At 43.5% G+C, this 26,365-nt stretch overlaps 1 protein-coding gene across 2 annotated transcripts in view; it reads left to right on the forward strand.

Moving 5' to 3' along the window:
- ambra1 (autophagy and beclin 1 regulator 1) overlaps positions 1–26,365 on the forward strand; it is a 325,084-nt gene that overhangs the window by 74,439 nt on the left and 224,280 nt on the right. For both annotated transcript variants that reach the window (XM_033039200.1, XM_033039201.1), the window contains exon 8: positions 16,503–16,589. In XM_033039200.1, coding sequence (XP_032895091.1) covers positions 16,503–16,589 — 87 coding nt within the window. The remainder of the gene's footprint in view (positions 1–16,502; positions 16,590–26,365) is intronic.

Here is a 26,365-nt window from a genome sequence, read left to right on the forward strand (position 1 = left end):
CCGATTATATGTTTTTATTCCGATTACTATGTAAGGTGTCCTTGAGATTTTGTATGAAAGGCGCCCATTAAATATAAAATTTATTATTATTATTATTACTTTCAATGACTGGTGTACCATGACACCCAGGTCTCGCTGCATCTCCCCTTTTCCTAATCGGCCACCATTTAGATAATAGTCTGCTTTCCTGTTTTTGCCACCAAAATGGATAACCTCACATTTATCCACATTATACTGCATCTGCCGAACATTTGCCCACTCACCCAGCCTATCCAAGTCACCTTGCAGCCTCCTAGCATCCTCCTCACAGCTAACACTGCCCCCCAGCTTAGTGTCATCCGCAAACTTGGAGATATTGCCTTCAATTCCCTCATCCAGATCATTAATATATATTGTAAATAGCTGGGGTCCCAGCACTGAGCCTTGCGGTACCCCACTAGTCACTGCCCGCCATTGTGAAAAGGACCCGTTTACTCCTACTCTTTGCTTCCTGTTTGCCAGCCAGTTCTCTATCCACATCAATACTGAACCCCCAATGCCGTGTGCTTTAAGTTTGTATACTAATCTCTTATGTGGGACCTTATCGAAAGCCTTCTGGAAGTCTAGATACACCACATCCACTGGTTCTCCCCTATCCACGCTACTAGTTACATCCTCGAAAAATTCTATAAGATTCGTCAGACATGATTTACCTTTCGTAAATCCATGCTGACTTTGTCCAATGATTTCACCACTTTCCAAATGTGCTGCTATCCCATCTTTAATAACTGACTCTAGCAGTTTCCCCACTACCGATGTTAGACTAACTGGTCTGTAATTCCCCGTTTTCTCTCTCCCTCCCTTCTTAAAAAGTGGGGTTATGTTTGCTACCCGCCAATCCTCAGGAACTACTCCAGAATCTAAAGAGTTTTGAAAGATTATTACTAATGCATCCACTATTTCTGGAGCTACTTCCTTAAGTACTCTGGGGTGCAGCCTATCTGGCCCTGGGGATTTATCGACCTTTAATCCATTCAATTTACCCAACACCATTTCCTGACTAACCTGGATTTCACTCAATTCCTCCAACTCCTTTGACCCGCGGTCCCCTGCTATTTCCGGCAGATTATTTATGTCTTCCTTAGTGAAGACGGAACCAAAGTAGTTATCAATTGGTCCGCCATATCCTTGTTCCCCATGATCAACTCACCTGTTTCTGACTGCAAGGGACCTACATTTGTTTTAACTAATCTCTTTCTTTTCACATATCTATAAAAACATTTGCAGTCAGTTTTTATGTTCCCTGACAGTTTTCTTTCATAATCTATTTTTCCTTTCCTAATTAAGCCCTTTGTCCTCCTCTGCTGGTCTCTGAATTTCTCCCAGTCCTCTGGTATGCTGCTTTTTCTGGCTAATTTGCACGCATCATCCTTCGCTTTGATACTATCCCTGATTTCCCTTGTTATCCACGGATGCACTACCTTCCCTGATTTATTCTTTTGCCAAACTGGGATGAACAATTTTTGTAGTTCATCCATGCAGTCTTTAAATGTCTTCCATTGCATATCCACCGTCAACCCTTTTAGAATTAATTGTCTGTCAATCTTGGCCAATTCACGTCTCATACCCTCAAAGTTACCTTTCTTTAAGTTCAGAACCATTGTTTCTGAATTAACAATGTCACTCTCCATCCTAATGAAGAACTCAACCATATTATGGTCACTCTTGCCCAAGAGGGCACGTACAACAAGACTGCTAACTAACCCTTCCTCATTACTCAATACCCAGTCTAAAATAGCCTGCTCTCTCGTTGGTTCCTCTACATGTTGATTTAGATAACTATCCTGCATACATTCCAAGAAATCCTCTTCCTCAGCACCCCTGCCAATTTGATTCACCCAATCTATATGTAGATTGAAGTCACCCATTATAACTGTTTTGCCTTTGTCGCACGCATTTCTAATTTCCTGTTTGATACCATCTCCAACTTCACTACTACTGTTAGGTGGCCTGTACACAACACCCACCAGCGTTTTCTGTCCCTTAGTGTTTCGCAGCTCTACCCATACCGATTCCACATCCTCCAAACTAATGTCCTTCCTTTCCATTGCGTTAATCTCCTCTCTAACCAGCAACGCTACCCCACCTCCTTTTCCTTTCTCTCTATCCCTCCTGAATATTGAATATCCCTGGATGTTCAGCTCCCAGCCTTGGTCACCCTGGAGCCATGTCTCCGTGATCCCAACTATATCATAATCATTAATGGCTATCTGCACGTTCAACTCATCCACCTTATTACGAATACTCCTTGCATTGAGACACAAAGCCTTCAGGCTTGTTTTTACAACGCTCTTACCCCTTATACAATTATGTTGAAAAGTGGCCCTTTTTGATTTTTGCCCTGGTTTTGTCTGCCTGCCACTTTTACTTTTCACCTTGCTACCTATTGCTTCTACCCTCATTTTACACCCCCCTGCCTCTCTGCTCATGTACCCATCCCCCTGCCACATTAGTTTAAATTCTCCCCGACAGCACTAGCAAACACTCCCCCAAGGACATTGACCCCAAGGACATCCCCCAAGGAGATCGACCACGGGGGGAAATGGAGGAGGACTGGCCAATTTTTGTGCCTTCCACTACAGTGATGAATGCTGTGGTGGATGTTTGTGTTAACATTTTTTATTGTGTTTATGTGTGTTCTTTTTCATTGTACCGCTGCTGGCAAATTCATTTTACTTGCACTTTATGTGCAAGTGATGAATAAAATTGATATTGATTGATTATTGATTTCAAAACCCCAAGAGAGTTTCCAAATTGCAGTGATGTTAAGGCTCCTTTCTTAAAACAGACAACTCACAATGGGTTAGGTAAACCAGCACAAGCTTTACTGATCATCAGCCGGCGAGAGTGCCAGGGATACAGTCAAGTATACAACAGACACTTAACTCCCCTGAGCTACCACTCTAATGAACAAAGACATACATGCAGCATATTTGATCATATTTTGGAAACGTAGTCACATGTTTATACAGAGATGCAGCAATGATGTTTTAACACAAATCAATCACTGGCTGTACCATTCAAAGTATACTTGTCACTAATACAATACTTGTCCTACTCTGGCTACAAAACTTCTAAGCAACAGGAACCTCGTCAATAGCCCAACATTTGCAATTCCGCCTTAACAATGTAAACATCAATATCAGTAACACCGCAGAAGATTTCTGTTTACAGAAATTTCCAAGTCCCCAGGAAACACATCCTCTCCCACTATTGTTAATGGTCTGTTGTACACAAAAAAGCTGGAGAAACTCAGCGGGTGCAGCAGCATCTCTGGAGCGAAGAAAAAAGGCAACGTTTTGGGCCGAAACCCTTCTTCAGACCCCTTGTTAATGGTCTTTTGCTTGGGCATAACAGGAAGCACTACCAGAAGAGCTTGGCATGCAGGCTTCCTGATTATCCAGCTCCTCCATTTCTGTACAGAATTATAAAACTTCAGTTTATTCAGAACCCAAAATAGTCAAGCTAATCTTTTACTTAATAAAATATTTGACACTACAGTTTATTACATAACAAGGATATTCTCAGTGATTATGTCGTTTCATTGGTGAGGTACCAATAGACAATAGGTGCAGGAATAGGCCATTTGGCCCTTTGAGACAGCACTGCCATTCAATATGATCATGGCTGATCATCCCCAATCAGTACCCCGTTCCTGCCTTCTCCCCATATCTCCTGACTCCGCTATCTTTAAGAGCCCTATCTAGCTCTCTCTTGAAAGTATCCAGTGAACCGACCTCCACTGCCCTCTGAGGCAGAGAATTCCACGGACTCACAACACTCTGTGAGAAAAAGTGTTTCCTCGTATCCATTCTAAATAGCTTACCCCAAATTCTTAAGGTACCAGTTTTGGAATGAGTGGAAAAATGTTTGGAAGTTGAAATAGGAAAGCAAAACTGGTGGGCAGTATTTGAGAAGAGTGTGATTCAGACCTAGAGGATTTTTATCTGTGCTAAAATTGGGAGGCAGTGCATCATTAAGATGCAGCATGAACAAATGCAAGTTATTTCTCATGCTAATATTTTGGTTCCAGAGGTATGGGTCTGAGAATTGATAAAACTATTGGCAGTCCTGTGTGGGGCATGAAACTATGCCTGAATAAAAAGAGCTCTAATAGTGAAGTGATCCATGAGGTTTGGAGCGCTCCCATTGCTGTGGAAGGGCTGCAAGAGGGAGGATGCATTCTTTATGATGAGTCAGGACACAAAGGAGTGTCCATTGAGCAGAGGCAAGGATTAGGCTGAAGTGGGTTATGCCCCTGTCCCACTTAGGAAACCTGAATGGAAACCTCTGGAGACTTTGCGCCCCACCCAAGGTTTCCGTGCGGTTCCCGGAGATGCAGGTGGTTGCGGGAGGTTGCAGGTAGTGGAAGCAGGTAGGGAGACTGACAAAAACCTCCGGGAACCGCACGGAAACCTTAGGCGGGGCGCAAAGTCTCCAGAGGTTTCCGTTCAGGTTTCCTAAGTGGGACAGGGGCATAAGTGTCCTATCCTGTGAGAACTTCAAGGATTCAAAACTATGTTAGAATTCAAATGGTATGTTTGGACAGTGGGACTTTGGGAGAGTGCAAAGACTTTGAACCTTATGTTAAGTATTTGGAGTTTGCTGGGGGACAGGATCATTCCATCAAAAGTGCATTTCAAATCTTGGGTGCACCTTGTGTCAGGAATTGAAGCAAGGATTGGGGCCATTTGTTGAAATGTTTTGACTAGATATGGGCGGTGAACTGAAGTGAGGATATGTGGATGATGTCGGATGAGCCAAAAGCATGATGGTTTGATCTTCAGGTGGTTCATGGATATCTTTCAAGGAAGGAAGCCTGGCATTACTTAGTCTGGCTTACATGTGACTCAGGTCCTGCACATAAAATGGTAAATATACCAATGGTTGATAAATGTCAGCCTTGTCATGATAAAAACCCCAACAAACCAAGAATGAATAATTAAAGATGTGCTAATTATGCAAATATATCTTTCTTTTCTGCAGTTCACTCAAACCATGAGAATTTCACACTTTTGCTAGATTTTAATGGCTTGGAGTCAGAGCTAGCTGTACAGCAGAGAAACAGGCCTTTGACCATCTTGTTGAACCTTGTGACTGTTTCAAAATTTGGTTTTATATTTTAACTAACATGCTATAATATTGCACAAAGTTGAGACTTGCTCTTTATCTGAAGGAGTGGTGATAGATAATTGGTATAGGTGCAGCAACAGAACACTTTGAAGGTATGCATTCATACCTGATTCTGTCATGCAATCTTAAGTTTCTCCAATTACGTTTTGTAATGGGAAATTCATGCATAGACTTATCGTATTATAATTACATCCTCCTGCTTTGGAGGTATGGTGGCAGATCGTCAGGAAGAAGATACAATTATAGCTGATGTTTGTCTTCAATTTACTATACATGTTAAAATGACAAAGTTGGTTAAATATGCAACTGTTACTCTTTTATGGTTACAATTAATCTATGAACTCATCAGAATATAAGCAAGGATGCCTTCCAGATAAAGCAGTGTTTATAGCCAAACACATTTACAGTGTTTCACAAAATCAAACAGACCAGGCAAGGATTTGTCACACCTCCATTTGGTGTGTAAATCCACTCCTAACTTTTTGTAGATACCCATATGGCTTTTCTCATAACTCATGGCATTCAATTTTCCCTTTTCAATACTGTTTTTATAAGACCTATTAGCTTTTCCACATATTTCATCTCTACAATGAATGTTCTGAGCTATTTCTGTAGCAGCACTGAGCACACAATCATCTATATATATTACTAAAAGTAAGATCTTGACCGCTTTTGACTCACTGCGATGTGATTTCCGAGAGAACGCCGCCACTTACGGCCGTCATTTTTTGCCACCTCGCTCAGAGCCCCCCTCCGCCGGAGTGGACCAGAGGATTTTTCCCATCGATGAAAAATCAGAGAGATATTAATGTTTTAAAAATGTTTGCCATTCTCTCTGCTGCCCCTGCTGGTGAGAGGGGGGAGGGACTATAAAACCCGGAAGTGGTGTGCCTCAATCGGTCTCTGCAAGATGGAGGAAGCGAGAGGGTCACATCTCTTTGAGCTCTGAATAACACTGAACACATGTCTACTCAACTGTGAGTGGCCTTAATGTGGTTTGAAAATGAAAAGGTTATTTGGGGGTTTTGGGTTGAAGTGAAAAGGTTCAACCCAAAACCCCCAAACAACCCTTTGCAGTGCCTTGTCACTTCAACCCAAACAACCATTTGCAGTGCCTTTTTACTTCAACGCAAAACCCCCACACAACCATTTGCAGTGGCTTTTAATTCAGACCAACCATATTTTCATTTTCAAACCACATTAAGGGCACTCACAGTTGAGTAGACATGTGTTCAGTGTTATTCAGAGCTCAGAGAGACGTGACCCTCTCGCTTCCTCCATCTTGCAGAGACTGAGTGAGGCACACCACTTGCGGGTTCTATAGTCCCTTCCCCCTCCCACCAGCAGTGGCAGCAGAGAGAATGGCAATACTTTAAAAAATATTAATATCTCTCTGATTTTTTATCGATGGCAAAAATCCTCTGGTCCAGTCCGGCGGAGGGGGGCTCTGAGCGAGGTGGCCAAAAATGACGGCCGTACGTGGCGACGTTCTCTTGAAAATCACATCGCAGTGAGTCAAAAGTGGTCAAGATCTTACTTTTAGTAATATAGATGTGCAAAATGCAGGCCAATGGGACTAGCATAGATTAGGTATCTTGGTCGTCACTGGCAACTTGGGCTAAAGGATCTATTTCCGTGCTCTGTGGCCCCTTAACTCTGTAGGTTTGATGGAAAAAGAATCCAGAAATTATCATTTATCATACTGGGCTTTGGTTAAACCTTCATCATCTCTCAGATGCTTGCTCATAAATACACCACTCCAAGGTATAATTATTTAGCCACTCTAGCCATATCAACATAAACCTGCACCAAAAATAATTGTTGTAAAATCCCATCACTAAAAGAACTTCCGTAGTTCTTGGAAAAATGCATTGTGTGCGATAAATTAACAATAATGATTGCGTTTTCCTAAATAACTACTGACATTCTCATCCTTTCTAAAATCTGGGGACATGTTCATAAAAGGATTCCTTTTAGTCTTTTGCTGGTTGTTATTTCTTCAGTTTGAAATTGGTCTGGCAAAATCTGTTCTTTCAAACACCACGGAGGCTGTTACATTAGATTATTTTCCAAGTCTTTTACATTAGATTTTCATATATTCTATTAACATTGGAATGTTGGAAATGTAATTGCAAACTTTTTGAAAATGAAGATTGCGGATTTCCAGTCTGGTAATAATGCTTCTGTGTTTCATGTAATGATCCATGTTACAAATATAATGTCTGTTGCCTCGTACTGGGTGCGCCTCATCTGTCATCATGAAATTGTGTATCAATTCTTATGGCAGTGCACAATAGCAATGCAGGTGCTTCACTGAGCAATTTTGTGTGTTGACGTACATTAGTACTCAATTATTAAGTGCTAAAATGTTTAAAGTGAATCTTCAATGGAGCAGAAAATAACACGTATACTAAAAATGATAAAGTTCTCACACTCCCATAAATTAATTTTGTATTGTTGACTGAATATGTCTCCAGATTTTAGTTTTCTTCCATTCGCTTTCAAGTGTTTTGTTGTGATGATTTTCAATATTCTGATTTCACCTAAAATTGTGCATCCACCGTTGGAATTGAGCAGCTGTACCACAAACAAAACTGGAATTAACGAGGAAGAAGAGGCGAAAGCATAATTGGCTGGTGTCATGCCTTGCACAAAGGATCATAGGTGTTGCTTTTTGGAAGTCCATTTTTATTGAAGTAAGGACAGAAAATGCTAGAAATATTTAGCCGGTCAGATGAAAGTGAGCATGCAGGTACAGCAGGCAGTGAAGAAAGCGAATGGCATTATGTCCTTTTATAATAAGGGGAGTTGAGTATAGGAGCAAAGAGGTCCTTCTGCAGTTGTATAGGGCCCTAGTGAGACCACACGTTGAGTATTGTGTGCAGTTTTGGTCCCCTAATTTGAGGAAGGACATTCTTGCTATTGAGGGAGTGCAGCGTAGGTTACAAGGTTAATTGCCAGGATGGCGGGATTGTCGTATGTTGATAGAATGGAGCAGCTAGGCTTGTACACTCTGGAGTTTAGAAGGATGAGAGGTGATTTTATTAAAACATATAAGATTATTAAGGGTTTGGACAAGCTAGAGGCAGGAAACATTTTCCTGATGTTGGGGGAGTCCAGAACCAGGGGCTATAGTTTAAGAATAAAGCGTAAGCTATTTAGAACGGAGACGAGGAAACATTTTTTTTCACAGAGATTTGTGAGTCTGTGGAATTCTCTGCCTCAGAGGGCGGTGGAGGCCGGTTCTCTGGATACTTTCAAGAGAGAGCTAGATAGGGCTCTTAAAAATAGCGGAGTCAGGGGATATGGGGAGAAGGTAGGAACGGGGTACTGATTGGGGATGATCAGCCGTGATCACATTGAATGACTCAAAGGGTCGAATGGCCTATTCCTGCACCTATTGAATAATTGTAAATAAAAGCAAAGAGAAACTTGTTTTATGCAGTGATTTGGTTGAATTTAGCTACACATCAAATATTAGCGCTGGCGAAATAATTAGGCACATTTTGAAGGTGGAAATGAGAAATCAATTGTCTACATTTTATAGCAATTACACTGTTTTACCACATTACTACTGTTTTCTTCAATTCAAAGTATTTCTCATCTGTGACGACAACTTGCTTAAATTGCTTTTAGCTACTCTTCCCATTTTTGGGTTCTTCGCACATATTAAAAAATGTCTGTGACTCCAGAACAGTTACAGCATCGTGAATCACTCTGACACCATTGGTTACTACTTTCCACTTTAAAGAATATTAAATAGCTTCTGCTGTTTTAATGTTTACATCTGTGCTATCATATTTATTTTTAATGTAATGCACTTTAAAGTGCAGTAGAAACTTTCATGATGACTTCAGAAAGAAAGTTATTTATTTAATTTTCAAAATGTTGCTGTTTAGTTAAAAGATATCTATTCAAAGGTAGATAAAAACAGATTGCTGGAAATGCTCAGCAGGTGAGACAAAGGGAAACAGTTGATGTTTTGGATCAAAAGCTCATCATGAGAACTGGGAACGTTTTATAGAGAGGGATGGGCCAGGTTTGTCATGGTGGTTCAGCTATCTGTTAGCTGAATGAAGGCAAAGAACAAGAAAACAAATAAAAGGACATATGAAAGGAGTGGACGGTGTTACAGGAAAGGCCCAGCAGGCAGAGTCAGTGGATACAGAAAAATTGAGTAAATGTTGCAGAAAAATGTTACTTTAACAATTTACAATAAATGTTAATTTTATATAGCTGTATATAAAGCTTTGGTTAGGTCATATTTGGAGTATTGGAAGGATGTGCAGGTTTTGGAGAGGGTTACCAGGATGTTGCCTGAATTGGGGTACATGTGACACACAAGGAGAGATTGGACAAACTTGGATTGTTGGCTCCAGAGCATCAGTGGCTGAGGGGCAACCTGATATGCATAGGATAGATAGTTGGTCTCTTTCTAGGAGGGAAATGTCAATTGGTATTAAGCTTAAGTTCCTAAGTTTAAGTTGGGGAGGGATGGTGGAAAGTTTGGATATTTGTGTGGTAATTTTGTTTAACAGGTGCTTGGAACATGTTGCTAAGGAGATGGAAGAAATGGATTCAAAGGCACTATTTAAGAGGCACATGAATGTAAGTTTGAGGGAGTCAGAATAATATGCAAGCAGCTGGGATTAGTTTAGATTGGTATCAGGGTCAGCACAGACATGGTGGGCTGAAGTTTCTGTGTGCTGTACTGTGTCCTATAACTTGCCAGTTCTAATGCAAATGAAGAAAGTAAGTTATCTGATATTGTTGAATTTGATATTGATCTAGTGGTCTGCAATGTACCCAAGTAGAAAATAAGATGTTGTTCCTCGGGCTTATTTTGGACCACATTTGATCAGTGCACAAAGTTTGAGACAAGACAGAGTGTGAATGGGCTGATGAATGACTGGCAGGCAATAACAAATTGCCATAACACTATCACCTTCTTCCTATTTTCCTTGCTAATATGTTAAAATATGCTTGTCTTCATTTCTGTCTTAATCCAACATATATTTAGGCCAATTTGGCATATGATCCCCATGGCAATATGCAATTTGAATCAAGAGGCATGGTTGTGAACTTCATGTTGGAACTTTAGTTAATTCATTTTGGAGATCTTGAAGTTGCTACTTTATGTGGAGCTGCAATAGTAGAATGTACCCTGCCATGGCTTTGTCATTGGGATTTACAAATCTGGCCTTACCTGTGTAACAAGTTAATGTGATTTTAATGAAAAATAGGTGATGTGTATCAGTTGCTGGCAGCAAAAATCAACAGACTACGGTAACTAGAGCTCTCATGAGTATCAAAATTAGCTATTTTTGCACTTTCTTGAAAGATCTATTTAACATTAAAGGAGTCAATCAATGTGCTATATTTCTGGCTTGAAAAAACAAGCATTTGACAAGTAATTTATTTGCACATCATATTGATTTAGCACTGTTTATATTGAAGAATTTAGGAAGAAACCATAACAAATGCCTAGACTTTTCTGCAGGCTCAATTGAATTTAAAGATTTGATTTACTTTTAATTTGTCTTGAGTCAATAAAAAAAACACAGCATCTACTGTGCCCTCCATAATGTGTGGTACAAAGACCCATCATTTATTTATTTGCCTCTGTGCTCCACAATTTGAGATTTGTAATAGAAAAAATGACATGTGGTAAAAGTGCACATTGTCAGAATTTATTAAAGGCCATTTTAATATATTTTCGTTTCACCTTGTAGAAATTACAGCTGTGTTTATGCATAGTCTTCCCATATCAGGGCACCATAATGTTTGGGATACATGGCTTCACGGGTGTCTGTAATTGCTCAGGTGTGTTTAATTGTCTCCTTAATGCAGATATAAGAGAACTCTCAGTACCTAGTCTTTCCTCCAGTCTTTCCATCACCTTTGGAAAATGTTATTGCTGTTTATCAACATGAGGAACAAAGTTGTGCCAATGAAAGTCAAAGAAGCAATTATGAGACTGAGAAACAAGAATAAAACTGTTAGAGACATCAGCCAAACCTTAGGCTTACCAAAATCAACTATTCCAAGAATACAAGTTCCAAGATGGCGGCGCTGCCTTAGCAGCTGCGGCTCGCCTGCAGTCCGTCTTTTCTTTTTCTTTTTTGTGTTGTTCTTTTGTCCTGTTTGAGTTCATTTTTGGTTTATTGTGTATGTGTGTGGGTGGGGGGGGGAGTAAACATGGTTTTGGTCTCTTATTTCGGGGGGATGCGACTTCTCTTGTCGTATCCCCCGTCTCCGTCTCCGCCTGCGCCGAGGCCTAATAGTAGAGCTGGCGGCCTCGGAGCTGCGGCAGTGGCGACCCGACCCCGGAGCGGGCAGCGGCAGTGGCGACCCGACCCCGGAGTGGGCAGTGGCGACCCGACCCCGGAGCGGGCTGCGGCAGTGGCGACCCGACCCCGGAGCGGGCAGCGGCAGTGGCGACCCGACCCCGGAGCGGCAAGCGGCAGTGGCGACCCGACCCCGGTGCGGGCAGCGGCAGTGGCGACCCGACCCCGGAGCGGCAAGCGGCAGTGGCGACCCGACCCCGGAGCGGCAAGCGGCAGTGGCGACCCGAACTAGGCGCAGGCAGCGGCTGCGGCGACCCGACCCCGGTGCGGGCAGCGACTGCGGCAGCAGCCACCAGACCTCGGAGCAGGCAGCGGCAGCGGCAGCAGCGATCCGATCTCGGAGGACCGGCCGCGGGCCCGGTGGACGACATCGTCGGGAGCTCGCAGGTTGGTGACCTGTTCTACGGAGCTCCCGCGACAACAGCTGTTTCCTCTGGACTGGAGGGCCGCAGCTTCGGCGGCTTCGACCACCCCAGGCCGCGGAGCTGAACCGGCCCGTTCGCGGAGCTTGGATTCAGCCGCGGGACTGACATTACTTACCATCGCCCGGCGGGGTCACAACATCCGAAGCCTGGATCGCCTCGGCGCAGAGGGAGAATAAGAAGGAAAGAGACAAAAACTTAAGACTTTTGCCTTCCATCACAGTGAGGAGTATTCAACTCACTGTGGTGGATGTTAATTTGTGTTTTTTGTGTGTGTTTTTGCCATTTTATACTATATGTAGGACTGCAAGGCAACAACATTTCGTTCAGACCGCAAGGTCTGAATGACAATAAAGGCTACTTTACTTTACTTTACTTTATTTGGAACATCATTAAGAAGAAAGAGAGCACTGATGTGCTTACTAATCGCAAAGGGACTGGCAGGCCAAGGAAGACCTCCACAACTGATGACAGTAGAATTCTCAAACACCTGTCCGGCAGATCAGAAACACTCTTCAGGAGTCAGGTGTGGATTTGTCAATAACCATTGTCCGCAGAAGACTTCATGAACAGAGAAATACAGAGCTTACACTGCAATTGTAAATGCAGAGCTTACATTGGTCCATTAGAGAGTCAGAGTGGACAGCTATCTGCAGAGCCAAAAGAGATGGGGGAGATATTGAACAATTTCTTTTCTTCGGTATTCACCAAGGAGAAGGATATTGAATTATGTGAGGTAAGGGAAACAAGTAGAGTAGCTATGGAAACTATGAGATTCAAAGAAGAGGAAGTCTGACACTTTTGAGAAATATAAAAGTGGATAAGTCTCCAGGTCCGGACAGGATATTCCCTAGGACATTGAGGGAAGTTAGTGTAGAAATAGCAGGGGCTATGACAGAAATATTTCAAAATTCATTAGAAACGGGAATAGTGCCGGAGGATTGGCGTACTGCGCATGTTGTTCCATTGTTTAAAAAGGGGTCTAAGAGTATACCTAGCAATTATAGACCTGTTAGTTTGACGTCAGTGGTGGGCAAATTAATGGAAAGGATACTTAGAGATAATATACATAAGCATCTGGATAAACAGGGTCTGATTAGGAACAGTCAACATGGATTTGTGCCTGGAAGGTCATGTTTGACTAATCTTCTTGAATTTTTTTGAAGAGGTTACTCGGGAAATTGATGAGGGTAAAGCAGTGGATGTTGTATATATGGACTTCAGTAAGGCCTTTGACAAGGTTCCTCATGGAAGGTTGGTTAAGAAGGTTCAATGGTTGGGTATTAATGGTGGAGTAGCAAGATGGATTCAACAGTGGCTGAATGGGAGATGCCAGAGAGTAATGGTGGATGGTTGTTTGTCAGGTTGGAGGCCAGTGACTAGTGGGGTGCCACAGGGATCTGTGTTGGGTCCACTGTTGTTTGTCATGTACATCAATGATCTGGATGATGGTGTGGTAAATTGGATTAGTAAGTATGCAGATGATACTAAGATAGGTGGGGTTGTGGATAATGAAGTAGATTTTCAAAGTCTACAGAGAGATTTATGCCAGTTGGAAGAGTGGACTGAAAGATGGCAGATGGAGTTTAATGCTGATAAGTGTGAGGTGCTACATCTTGGCAGGACAAATCAAAATAGGACGTACATGGTAAATGGTAGGGAATTGAAGAATGCAGGTGAACAGAGGGATCTGGGAATAACTTCGCACAGTTCCCTGAAAGTGGAATCTCATGTAGATAGGGTGGTAAAGAAAGCTTTTGGTGTGCTGGCCTTTATAAATCAGAGCATTGAGTATAGAAGTTGGGATGTAATGTTAAAATTGTACAAGGCATTGGTGAGGCCAATTCTGGAGTATGGGGCACAATTTTGGTCGCCTAATTATAGGAAGGATGTCTACAAAATAGAGAGAGTACAGAGGAGATTTACTAGAATGTTGCCTGGGTTTCAGCAACTAAGTTACAGAGAAAGGTTGAACAAGTTAGGGCTTTATTCTTTGGAGCGCAGAAGGTTAAGGGGGGACTTGATAGAGGTCTTTAAAATGATGAGAGGGATAGACAGAGTTGACGTGGATAAGCTTTTCCCACTGAGAGTAGGGAAGATTCAAACAAGGGGACATGACTTGAGAATTAAGGGACAGAAGTTTAGGGGTAACATGAGGGGGAACTTCTTTACTCAGAGAGTGGTGGCTGTGTGGAATGAGCTTCCAGTGAAGGTGGTGGAGGCAGGTTCGTTTTTATCATTTAAAAATAAATTGGATAGTTATATGGACGGGAAAGGAATGGAGGGTTATGGTCTGAGCGCAGGTATATGGGACTAGGGGAGAATACGTGTTCGGCACGGACTAGAAGGGTCGAGATGGCCTGTTTCCGTGCTGTAATTGTTATATGGTTATATGGTTATAAGATGCAAACCACTGGTTAGCTGCAAAAATAGGATGGCCAGGTTACAGTTTGTCAAGAAGTCCTTAAAAAAGCAACCACAGTTCTGGAAAAAGGTCTTGTGGACAGATGAGATGAAGATTAACATATCAGAATGATGGCAAGAGCAAAGTATGGAGGAGAGAAGGAACTGCCCAAGATCCAAAGCACACCACCTCATCTGTGAAACACGGTGGTGGGGGGTGCTATGGCCTGGGCATGTATGACTGCTGAAGGTACTGGCTCACTTATCTTCATCAGTAGTTGCTGCATTACAGCGAATGCATCGTCGGAGACCCGGGTTCGATCCCAACTACGGGTGCTGTCTGCTTGGAGTTTGTATGTTCTCCCCGTGACCTGCGTGGGTTTTCTCCGAGATCTTCGGTTTCCTCCCGCACTCCAAAGACGTACTGGTTTGTAGGTTAATTGGCTTGGTAAATGTAAACATTGTCTCTAGTGGGTGTAGGATGGTGTTAATGTGCGGGGATCGCTGGTCGGCGTGGACCTGGTGGGCCGAAGGGCCTGTTTCCGCGCTGTATCTCTAAAACTAAAACTTTTAAAAAACTACTGATGGCACTAGCATAATGAATTCTGAAGTGTATAGACACATCCTATCTGCTCAAGTTTAAACAACTGCCTCAAAACCTATTGGCCGGCAGTTCATTCTACAGCGACAATGAAACGGCAGGACTTACCGGCAGTTATTTCAACACCTGATTTCTTACCTGTATAAAGGCAGGCGCCAGTAAGCCAGAAGTTAGTACACGTTCGTGTACGAGAGGGGTTCACCGACGGGCTGAGTCACGATCAGCGCTGTGGATGGAGGCAGAGAGAGAGGTCTGCTGCTGTAAAATGGACCCGTGTATACCAAGACAAACATTGTTTTTGTCCTCTCTTGCCAATAAAACTGATTTGCAACTAAACAGACGAGTGAGCCTTTTTCTGTTGTACTAGTCAGATCCTTGAACCTGTTCAATTGTAACAGAGACCTACATCCATTGTGATAAAGTGCTTTGAGAGGTTGGTTATGAAACATATCAACTCCTGCCTCGTTATGACCTAGACAAACTTCAATATGACTGCTGCCATAACAGATCTCCAGCAGATGTGATCTCACTGACTTTCCTCTGTGCGCTGAACCACGTGGATAACAGGAACGTGAACATTCATTGACTACATCTGGGCATTCAATATCATCATCCCTTCAAAACTTGTCATCAAACTTGGGGAACTGGGTCTCTGCTTATCCCTGGGCAACTGGGGACGTGTGTCATCGGCAAAACTTGGTCATCGGCAAAACTCTATCAATACAATACACTCTCCTCAATGACCATCAGCACAGGGGCACCTCAAGCTGAGATAATCTATGTATAGGGGGCACCAACATTTATTAAATGTCTTGCCTGATATAGGTGGGGCAGTTGATATTATTACCCTGGGATGTTCCTCAGACAAGGGAGGCTGTGACTATCGCCAATTCCTCTTCCTTTCTGTGTTATGTTGACAAGGAAAATGTAAGGTTTGATATGTTCAGAAGGATACCTTGACTGTCCAAACGTTCACACACAAGTGTGGGCTCTTGCGTAATGTATTGGAGTGCCAGTGGTTGGGGAACTATTGCATGAGACAGTACCTCAATTATTTATTACAAAGCAGAAGAAGGATATTCAGCCCATTTGGTTCACCCTGGGTTCTGCAGACAATCCCATCAGTCCCTTTGCCCCTGTTAGGTGCCAATCAACATATTGATCCTTTGGCCATTTACTTGCCCTTTTGGGATATTTGGAGTCACCAATTAATGTTCCAGCACGTCTTTGACATGAGAGGAAACAGGAGTCCCAGGGAAACCCCACATGGACACATGGAGTATTTACAGATTCTATAAGCAGCACCCAGGGTCAGGTTTGAAATTAGGGACCCCTGAGATACAAGGCCGCTGCACGATCTGCTTATCATTGTACCTTCACTAGACAAAAGACTAGGGGACGAAAATGGTTATTAGATTTTGTCATGAAACATTCTTATATTTTGAGCAGTTGAGGAATGTTGTGTAAAGTAGCTGAATTATTAATTTGTTATAGTAAATGTTTGGCTTTTACATTTATTCTGTCACTCATCTGAAACTATCTTGTTTAACCCTGTAGGCGACTGTTGGAGTCCTCACTTATTTCTCTGTCCCGAAACGATGGTTCAGGGTCAAGAGAGCACCCAATTTATCCGGATCCAGCCAGGTAAGGCTCACTATTGTATTCCTGCACTTTTGTCAGAATTAATAGATAAATATATGAAAGCGGAAACAGTACATTTTATTTTTGGGCGGTCATTTTATCTGCTTTATTATAAGGTCCTCAATTCATTTTTGTTGCTTTCATCTTTCCCACTTTTTGGATGGATGGTGTCTCTACCCTGAAAGAGTTTGAGTTCCATTAATTATATATCAACTTTCTTTTAACCCTAATTGCTGTAGTTTGTGTGCAGAAAAAAATGATCAAATCTTCCCAATGCAACTAAAGTAGCTATTATATGTGGTAAGATGTCAATGCTGTCTGAAAGAACATTCCATTCATATTGAATCATAGAGATTGACTGGAGAAAATAAATCAAGGCTCTGTGTGCATTTTCTATTTTGGGAAATCTTTCTGATTTTGGTAGCATTTTCAGGGTTTTTGTGTTCTGGAACATGAAAGATGAATTGGAAATATTGAGTGCCACATCTTTTCCATGTGATTTTTGCCAATCTTTTTTGTTTCTGTCTGACTGGTGTTATTGTATTCTTGAGTGTGAACAAAGATCTTTCACTTAACATTTTAAGATGGTGCTTTGCCTGTTAATGGTGTTATCATTCTCTTGATCTATGTGAAATTTACAACTGCCCATGGAGCTTCTTTCTTATTGTTTTTTTTAGTTTTGTTTTCTCTTATTTTAATCATTTATATGACGCAAAATAGTTGGAAGTATTCTGCTTGAGTAGGATCCAAGACAGAGACTTGGATTCCAAATGTTGTGGTGGTTTTTATAAGAATACATATTAATAACTTGAAAGCTTCTTGGCAGAATTTTTCTTTATTTTTTTTGGCTAATGCTATTGATGGCTTGATCACTTTTTGGTGTCTGTTGCACTTAAGTGGTGATGGACCACCTTCAGCTGAGTGGTGTGCTCTTCCATTTCAGAGAACAGGTCATAGTTCATCACATCTGTAGGCCTGGAATCACATGTGAACTAAACTGGGTAAAGATAGATTTTCTTCCCAAAGGGCATGTTAAGATCCAGATTGGTTCACGGGATATGAAAACTCAGAATGTTGAAATTGAATTTTTGAGGCGCTTAGTCATCCTAAATGAGCACCATTGAATTGATTGAGCAAAAACAAAGCACCAAAGGAACTCAACAGGTCAGGCAGCATCTGTGGAAGGAATAGGCCAACAACGTTTCTAGCTGGGACCCTTCTTCACTAACTTGAAACATACTGTGTGACCTACTGAGTTCCTCCAGCACTATTTTGTTCAAAATTCCACCATCTACAATCTCTCGTGTCTCCATGGGGTTGGCTGAGGCAGCTTGAATCTAACTAACTCACACCACTCAACCACCCCCAGCCACCTTGGCATTCCCTAGCCTGTTTCTTTCAAGTCCATGAACTAGTTGTTGTAGTAAAGCCATTTCTTTGATGTTTAACTCTTTCCACTGCAACAATGTTTTAATGGGTAAAGAACCCTTGAGCTCATCACCACTCTCTAAAGTGGGTTTTAATCTGTTGAATATTATGAGTATTTATCACGTTCATAGGGCATTTCACTTGAGTGTTAAATTATAAATCTTGTTGATGGTCGCACAATGGGGTTCAGAGAAGTTTAGTTCAGAGATACAGCACGGAAACACGCCCTTTGGCCCAACAAATCCGCACTGACCAGTGATCCCCGTACAATAGCGCTAAGCTAGAGACAATTTAGGATTTTTACGGAAGCCAAATTAACCTACGAATCCGTACGTCTTTGGAATGTGGGAGGAAATCAGAGCACCCGGACAAAACGTGGTCATGGGGAGAATGTACAAACTGTACAGACAGCACCCATAGTCAGGATTAAACCCGGGCCTCCGGCGCTGTTAGGTAGCATCTCTAGCGCTGTGCCACCGTGCCACCCCAGAAAAAAATAGAAAGTATTTAAATATTACATTTCAACTGCGTCCTTTGTGTGTTTATATGTACAGTTTCAACATTTCCTTTCAACTTGCAGCTTGTTTTGAAAATGTATTTGTCCCTTTGCTTTCTCATGGTAGGAAAGAAATATAGGATAGGCTAGGATAGAGATTTTGGGAATTTTTTAGTCCACGTTTCTATATAGGGGACGATCAGCCATGATCACAATGATTGGCGGTGCTGGCTCGAAGGACCGAATGGCCTCCCCCTGCCCCTTTTTTCTATGTTAGTTTACCATGAATTGAAGGTTCATGCTGGAGACCAACTACTAATCAGACAGATAAAGTAGGTATAAGTTTAGGTGAAAAATATACTATACATAATGTAACTTTTGCTGTTTGCGTGCAAAATCGTTTATTTTAATTAATTTGTTCTTCACCCACTCAATTGGGACTATTAAATGTTCCCCATGTTGGGGGAGTCCAGAATGAGATGAGGAAAAACGTTTTCTCCCAGAGAGTTGTAAATCTGTGGAATTCTCTGCCACAGAAGCCAGTGGAGGCCAATTCACTGGATGTTTTCAAGAGAGAGTTAGATTCAGCTCTTGGAGCTAAAGGAATCAAGGGATGTGGGGAAAAGACAGGAACGGGATACTGATTTTGGATGATCCTCCACGATAATATTGAATGGCGATGCTGGCTTGAAGGGCCGAATGGCCTACTCCTGTATCTATTTTCTATGTTTCTACATTTCTAAATAAATAGCCGTCAGTAGCACTGAAAGGACATCAGAGTTTCTGACCGTCAGAAGCATTAGGAATGACCTAAAATGAATTAAACTGACAATGTCACCTGTAGCTGCATATTTGGGAAGTAATAATAATAATAATAAATTTTATTTAATGGGCGCCTTTCATACATCTCAAGGACACCTTACATAGTAATCGGAATAAAAACATATAATCGGAGTAAAACAAGTAATTAAAGACATCACAATGACACAAATTAAAAACAGAATTCAATCCAAAAACAGAAAATCCAAAACACAGTGTGAAGAGAGAGCAGCGGCAACCAAATCGTGCCAGCGTCCACTCTCTCTTCACGGCAGCCATCTTGGACACAGACCTACAAGACTACAGTTAGACAAAAAAATCATCCCCCCACAGTGGATAGCACCGTGGAGGAAGGCACAATGTCCAGTCCCCACCCCATGTTCACCCCAAAGTCAGGCCTATTGGGGCCACCGCAGTTGCCTCTACGGAGGCCCGATGTCCCTGGCCGTTCTCACCGGGTGGTCTTGCCCCGGCGACGGGAGAGTCCTTTCGGCGGCTGGGCCACTTGGAACGGCCGCTTCTTGGTTGGAGCCCGCGGCTGCCGAAGCCGACAAGGCCGCGTCGGTTTGGCGCTCCCAGGCTCCAGATGAAAAAGTCGGCGCCCGCTCTCCTCACTGCCGCCTTGCCGCCTCTACGCACGCCGTCTCTCCGCACGCCGCCTCTCCGCTCCGCAAACCCGCAGCCCGGAAATGTTGCTCACGGCGGTCCAGCTCGCCAGAGCTCCAGCGCGGCGACCCAGGCAAGGCATCGCCCGCTCCGCTCCGCTCCAGCGCTCCAGCGCTCCAATGCAGTGCCGCCACCCAGGCCGAGGTGCTGGGTGGTTCCCGCCAAGAAACGGCGCTCCAAGCCCGCTGGTAGGCCACGACGACGGGTCGACGGGCAGCCCGGAAAAAAGGCTGCCACACCGACCAGGTAGGGACCTATAAATAAAGTAACACCTACCCCCCCACATTAAAAGACCATATCCCCTACAAACAAAAAAACAGGACTCACTAAAAACTAAAAAAAAAACGAATTTAAGACGGACGGCTGCTGCTAGCAGCCGTTCACCAAGATGGCTCCTCCTCCTCCTCCTCCTCCTCCTCTTGATGTTCAAGAACTTTCAAGATATTCATCTTAGTTATCCATTGGTATTCCAGTTGTGGAATTGAGAGACAATGTAAGTCAACAGGAAAGGGATTTTTGATTTGAAGAGATTTGAATGAACTTTGTCATGTGTTGCCACTGTTGTAATGTAATGTAGCAGCCAACTATGCATTCGGTAAACAGCATGTGGTGATGACTAGTTTATTTTCTGCCATTCCAGCTTGAGCCAAAGAATCTTTAACTTTTATTGGAGAAAGCAGGCCTCATCTCTGTTTACTCATCGATTCCGAAAGTTGATACCTCTGGAGCATTTTGTCTGAAAAGCAGCATTATATTCAAACTTTCATCACCCATTGTTTGTTGTAAATTAAGAGTGTGCAACTTCTGACACCAGTGTGCCTATTAATACAGTGCCTTCCATAATGACTCCACCACTCGCCACATCTTCCCATCTCCCCCCCTGTCTGCTTTTCGCAAAGACCGCTCCCTCCCTAACTCCCTGGTCAATTCCTCCCTTCCCTCCCGCACCAACCCCTCCCCGGGCACTTTCCGTTGCAACCGCAAGAGATGCTACACTTGTCACTTTACTTCCCCCCTCGACTCCATTCAAGGACCCAAGCAGTCGTTCCAGGTGCGACAGAGGTCCACCTGCATCTCCTCCAACCTCATCTATTGCATCCGCTGCTCTAGATGTCAGCCGATCTACATCTGTGAGACCAAACGTAGGCTTGGCGATCGTTTCGCCGAACACCTCCTCTCGGTCTGCATTAACCAACCTGATCTCCTGGTGGCTCAGCACTTCAACTCCCCCTCCCATTCTGAATCCGACCTTTCTATCCTGGGCTTCCTCCATGGCCAGAGTGAGCACCACCGGAAATTGGAGGAGCAGCACCTCATATTCCGCTTGGGTAGTTTGCACCCGAGCGGCATAAACATTGACTTCTCCAATTTCCGGTAGCCCTTGCTGTCTCCTCCCCTTCTCAGCTCTCCCTCAGCCCTCGGGCTCCTCTTTTTCCTTTCTCCTTTCTCGCCGCCGCACCCTACATCAGTCTGAAGAAGGGTTTCGGCCCGAAGCGTTGCCTATTTCCTTCACTCCATAGATGCTGCTGCATCCGCTGAGTTTCTCCAGCACTTTTGTGTGCCTTCCATAATGTTTGGGACAAAGACCCATCATTTATTTATTTGCCTCTGTACTCCACAATTTGAGATTTGTAATAGAAAAAATCACATATGGTAAAAGTGCATGTTGTCAGAATTTATTAAAGGCCATTTTTACACATTTTGGCTTCACCATGTAGAAATTACAGCAGTGTTTATACATAGTCCCCTCATTTCAGGGCACCATAATGTTTGGGACACAGCAATGTCATGTAAATGGAAGTAGTCATGTTTAGTATTTTGTTGCATATCCTTTGCATGCAATGACCGCTTGAAGTCTGCGATTCATGGACATCACCAGTTGCTGGGTGTCTTCTCTGGTGATGCAGCCATCTTTGGCTTATGCTTGTTGTGGGGTTTAGTCCCCTTCAGTTTTCTCTTCAGCATACAAAATACATGCTCAATTGGGTGCAGATTGGGTAATTGACTTGGCCACTCAAGAATTGACCATTTTTTAGCTTTGAAAAACTCCCTTATTGCTTTAACAGTATGTTTGGGATCATTGTCGGACAGGTGTTTGGGGGTTTTTCTTTATTATAGAGAGAATTCTTCTGTCATCAGCTGTGGAGATCTTCCTTGGCCTGCCAGTCCCTTTGCGATTAGTAAGCTCGCTGGTGCTCTCTTTCTTCTTAATGATGTTCCAAACAGTTGATTATGGTAAGCCTCAGGTTTGGCGGATGTCTCGAACAGTTTTATCCTTGTTTCTCAGTCTCATAATGGCTTCTTTGACTTTCATTGGCACAACTTTGGTCCTCATGTTGATAAACAGCAATAAAGTTTCCAAAGGCAATGGGAACACTGAAGGAAAGACCAGGTGCTGAGAGCTCTCTTATACCTGCATTAAGGAGGCAATTAAACACACCTGTTAGGCGAGTCGAGACGAGAGTTGTTTTGAAAAGGCTTTATTATTAAAGCGACGAAACAACGGTACAAAATGGTAGCAGCAACAATGTCTTCAAGAAAACCCGGAAGTGGCGGCGCCGGGAACGGCTGCGGCTCGCCTGCAGTCCGTTTGTCTTTTACTTTTTTGTGTTGTATTTTTTTCGTTTTGTCTAGTTACGTTTTTGGTTTTTAGGTCGTGTTTATGTGGGGGTGGGGGGTGGGGGGTGAAACGGGGCTTGCTGTCTCTCCCTTCGGGGGAATACGACCTTTTTGTCGTATCCCCCTTCTCTGCCTCCGTCTACACTGAGGCCTAATGGCGGAGCTGGCGACCTCGGGACTCTGGAGGCAGCTGACAGGACTCGCCCTGAGCTCCCGTGAGGGTGGCCCAGCCCGGGGCTGGAACTGCGCTCTCGTGAGAGCGGCCTGGCGAGGGGCTGAGAGACTTTCCCGTGAGGGGCTGTGGCCCGTCGGAGTGGCCCAGCCCAAGGGTGGAACGGCACTCCCGTCGGAGTGGCCCAGCCCGAGGGAGAACGGCACTCCCGTCGGAGTGGCCCAGCCTGAGGGTGGAACGGCACTCCCGTCGGAGTGGCCCAGCCCGAGGGAGAACGGCACTCCCGTCGGAGTGGCCCAGCCCGAGGGAGAACGGTACTCACGTGGGGGCGATCCGGCTCGGGGCTGGAACGGTGCACCGGTGGCTGGGACGACGTTCTGAGGCGGTGACCTGAGTCCGGGGTTCAGCCGCGGGCCAGCGGCTGCGTGTGCTGGACTGGAGGGCGGCAGCTTCGACCACCCCCGGGCCGCGGTGTTTGAACCGGCCCGTTTGCGGGGTTCGGTTAGCCGCGGGACTGTTGTGCCATCGCCCGGTGGGGAATCGCCTCAGCGCAGAGGGAGAAGAGGAGGGAAGAGACAGTAACCCTAAGATTTTTGCCTCCACCACAGTGAGGAGGCGCTTGGAGGATACACTGTGGTGGTGTTAATTTGTGTTTATTGTTGTTTATTATTGTATGATTGTATGTATGACTGCAGGCACGAAATTTCGTTCAGACCGTAAGGTCTGAATGACAATAAAGGTATTCAATCAATCAATCAATCAATCAATCAATGATATAACCACAACGGTGGCCAGAGACGAATGAATGGGTGTAGCCCAGAAGGCGCAAGAACACCACAACCCCTCACCCAGTCACATGCCCAAAGCAGGGTTCGATTACCCGCGGGTACCAGCAGGTGCCGCTACACCTGAGCAATTACAAACACCCATTAAGTCATGTGTCGAAACGTTATAGTTCCCTGAAATGGGGGGGACTATGTATAAACACTGCTATAATTTCTACATGGTGAACCAAAATGTATAAAAATTGCCTTTATTAAAATCTGACAAAGTACTGAGGCAAATAAATAAATGATGGGTCTTTGTCCCAAACATTATGGAGGGCACTGTAGTTTACTTTAATGGGCAGTGAATGTAGTTGTAGAAAAAAAATCGGGCAATGCTGCAAGTACTCTGTGAATGTTTGCATTATTGCCTCGCATAAAGTTTAAAAGGGAAATATTCAGTATTCCCATTTCTTGTCGTTAGGTGAATGATGCTGGGGGATAAAAATCTAACGGGCTTGTGTGCCGCCGCCTGCCCAGTGTGATTGCTGTACCTGCACCAACCAAGGGCAGCATTGTGGTATGTGCCTCGCCTCTGCTGCTGTTCCACAGGCCTGGAGAGGGTCACGAGCAGTGACCAGGCCTGATCAAAATGGGGTGAAAAAGGTTGTTTAGGGTTTTAGGTGTTTCTAATCATGGAAAAATAAACAAAAACTCAGCTTGTCTTTTTTAATGAGGATTGGTAACTTGGTGGACCATGGCTGAGGACTGTTAAGAATCCATTGCGTGGGTGGGTCTGCAGTCTGGGAAAGAATGGTGGTGTCCTTCCCTGAAAGATGTTACATTCATTATATTCTGACTGACAGTCCATTTCTGCTGATAGACATATGATCATTTCCGTTATTAGTATGCTGGTAACATCCAGCTCTAATTCCGTACCACTCCTTTCAAGGTTTCCACTGCTACTGCGATGACGACTGTTTGTTTGACACCACTGTTGGATGAAATGGAAATTCTTCCAACTCAAAGGCTCTAGTCTTCGATCTTCCATGCCGTGGCACCCAGTTGGCATCCTAAGCCTCTTGTTAAGTGAACCTTTGACCTGAAAAAGTTAACACTATGTTTGGTGTCCCTTTTTCAAAAAGATATTGCAGTGCCTGGTGATCGACTTTTCAATATTAGATACTTTATAAATTCTACTTCTTGATTTATTTAAGATAATTCCTAATGGAAACATTTGTGGTATTAAAATTGTCTTTGGTGCTGCTCCAATTTATGTAGTTCGAAAGAAAATAATTTGGTGCTTGCAACTTTAAATAGTGGGAGCATCATGTGAGAGCTGAATGTGTCCTGTGTACATGGAAATGGTTCTGACAGTTCGGGGACGCTGTGTGATTGCCATATATGTGCGTGGGAGAATTTTTTCTTTTTCTGCAGAATTGAATTACATATCTTAGTGTTTTTTTGAAAGCTGTGACATTAATGTCAAGACCCTAGGACTTAATGTGGAGCTAAAAATTCCACACTTGTCCTGTGAAATTGTTTTGTCTCTGACTTCAACATTTAAAAAGGACAAGATTCTCAAAGGAGAAGCTTCCGGCACCAGTAGCAGGTCATTGATGTGTGGGTGGATGGAATGGTGCTGAAGGTGAGAGTACCGTTTTAGCAGCTGCATATCATCACTGCGTCGTTTAAGCAGGACTCTGATACAATCAAAATTCATGAAACCTCACAGTATGTCATTTGGAGTTCGAGTTTGATACATTCAGTGCATGCAGTTAAGAAATGGCATTGCACAAAACCTGGTGAGGTGGTGTTCCTGCGCAACATGCCTGTTCTGCATGACCGTAATGTGGATTGAGGTGGTCAAGAGAGTCAAGAGTGTCATATGTACAGAAAACACCACAATTAAATTCTGATTTGCAGCAGCATAACAGTTCTGTAAACGCAGTACTCATAGATAACATTACAAACAAACTATTAAATAAATGAAAAACCCCAATATCAGTGCAAATCAAAAGCCCAAACTCCGTAGTGCAACCTAGACCGTTAATAGTTCAGATGGTTGTTGGGAAGAAGCTGTTCTTGTACCTGGAGGTCATGTTTTATAGACTCCTACCTACGTTATGGCAGCAGGAGTGAAATTACAGCATGGCCAGGGTGGTGTGGATTCTTGCATGCACTAGCTGCCTTGTCGAGGCTTGGTCTCCTATAGGTCAGTGCAAGCGATGAGCCGGCTGGTGTCCACTGTTTTTTGTCAGCTCCTTCGCTCCTGGGCGTTCAAGTTGCCAAAACCAGGCCGTGATGTAACCATTCAATTTGCTTTTGACCGACCACCTGTAGAGGTTCAAAAGAGTAGTTGCTAACATACAAATTCTCCTAAATTTTCCAAGGAGGTAGATTATGTCCATCAGTTAATGTACAGGAGAAATTGCTGTGGTGTGATCAAATATAATCTAAGGAATGGAAGAGGTAAAGATTGAGCCTTTTCTGGTTGTGTGTGAATATCTTTGAGTTGCGTAGTGTCCCTCAAAGAAGTAATGTGTTGTGGTTAAAGGCAAACAGGTGGATGTGACGCACTTCAATTTCCAGGAGTCATTTCATCCCGTGGAACTTCAAAGATTGTTGTAGAAATTTGAAACCCATGGGGTAAGAGGTAACAGAAGAGAAACGAAAAACTGCAGATGTTGGCTTACAAAAAAAAAACAGTGCACAGTGTTTACAGTGTTGCGATAACTCAACAGGTCAGGCACCATCTCTGGAGAACATGGATAGGTGATATCTGTTTTGAGTTGGGACTCTTCTTCAATCTGAT

This window comes from Amblyraja radiata, chromosome 20 (assembly GCF_010909765.2).
Source record: "Amblyraja radiata isolate CabotCenter1 chromosome 20, sAmbRad1.1.pri, whole genome shotgun sequence".
Lineage (NCBI taxonomy): Eukaryota > Metazoa > Chordata > Chondrichthyes > Rajiformes > Rajidae > Amblyraja > Amblyraja radiata.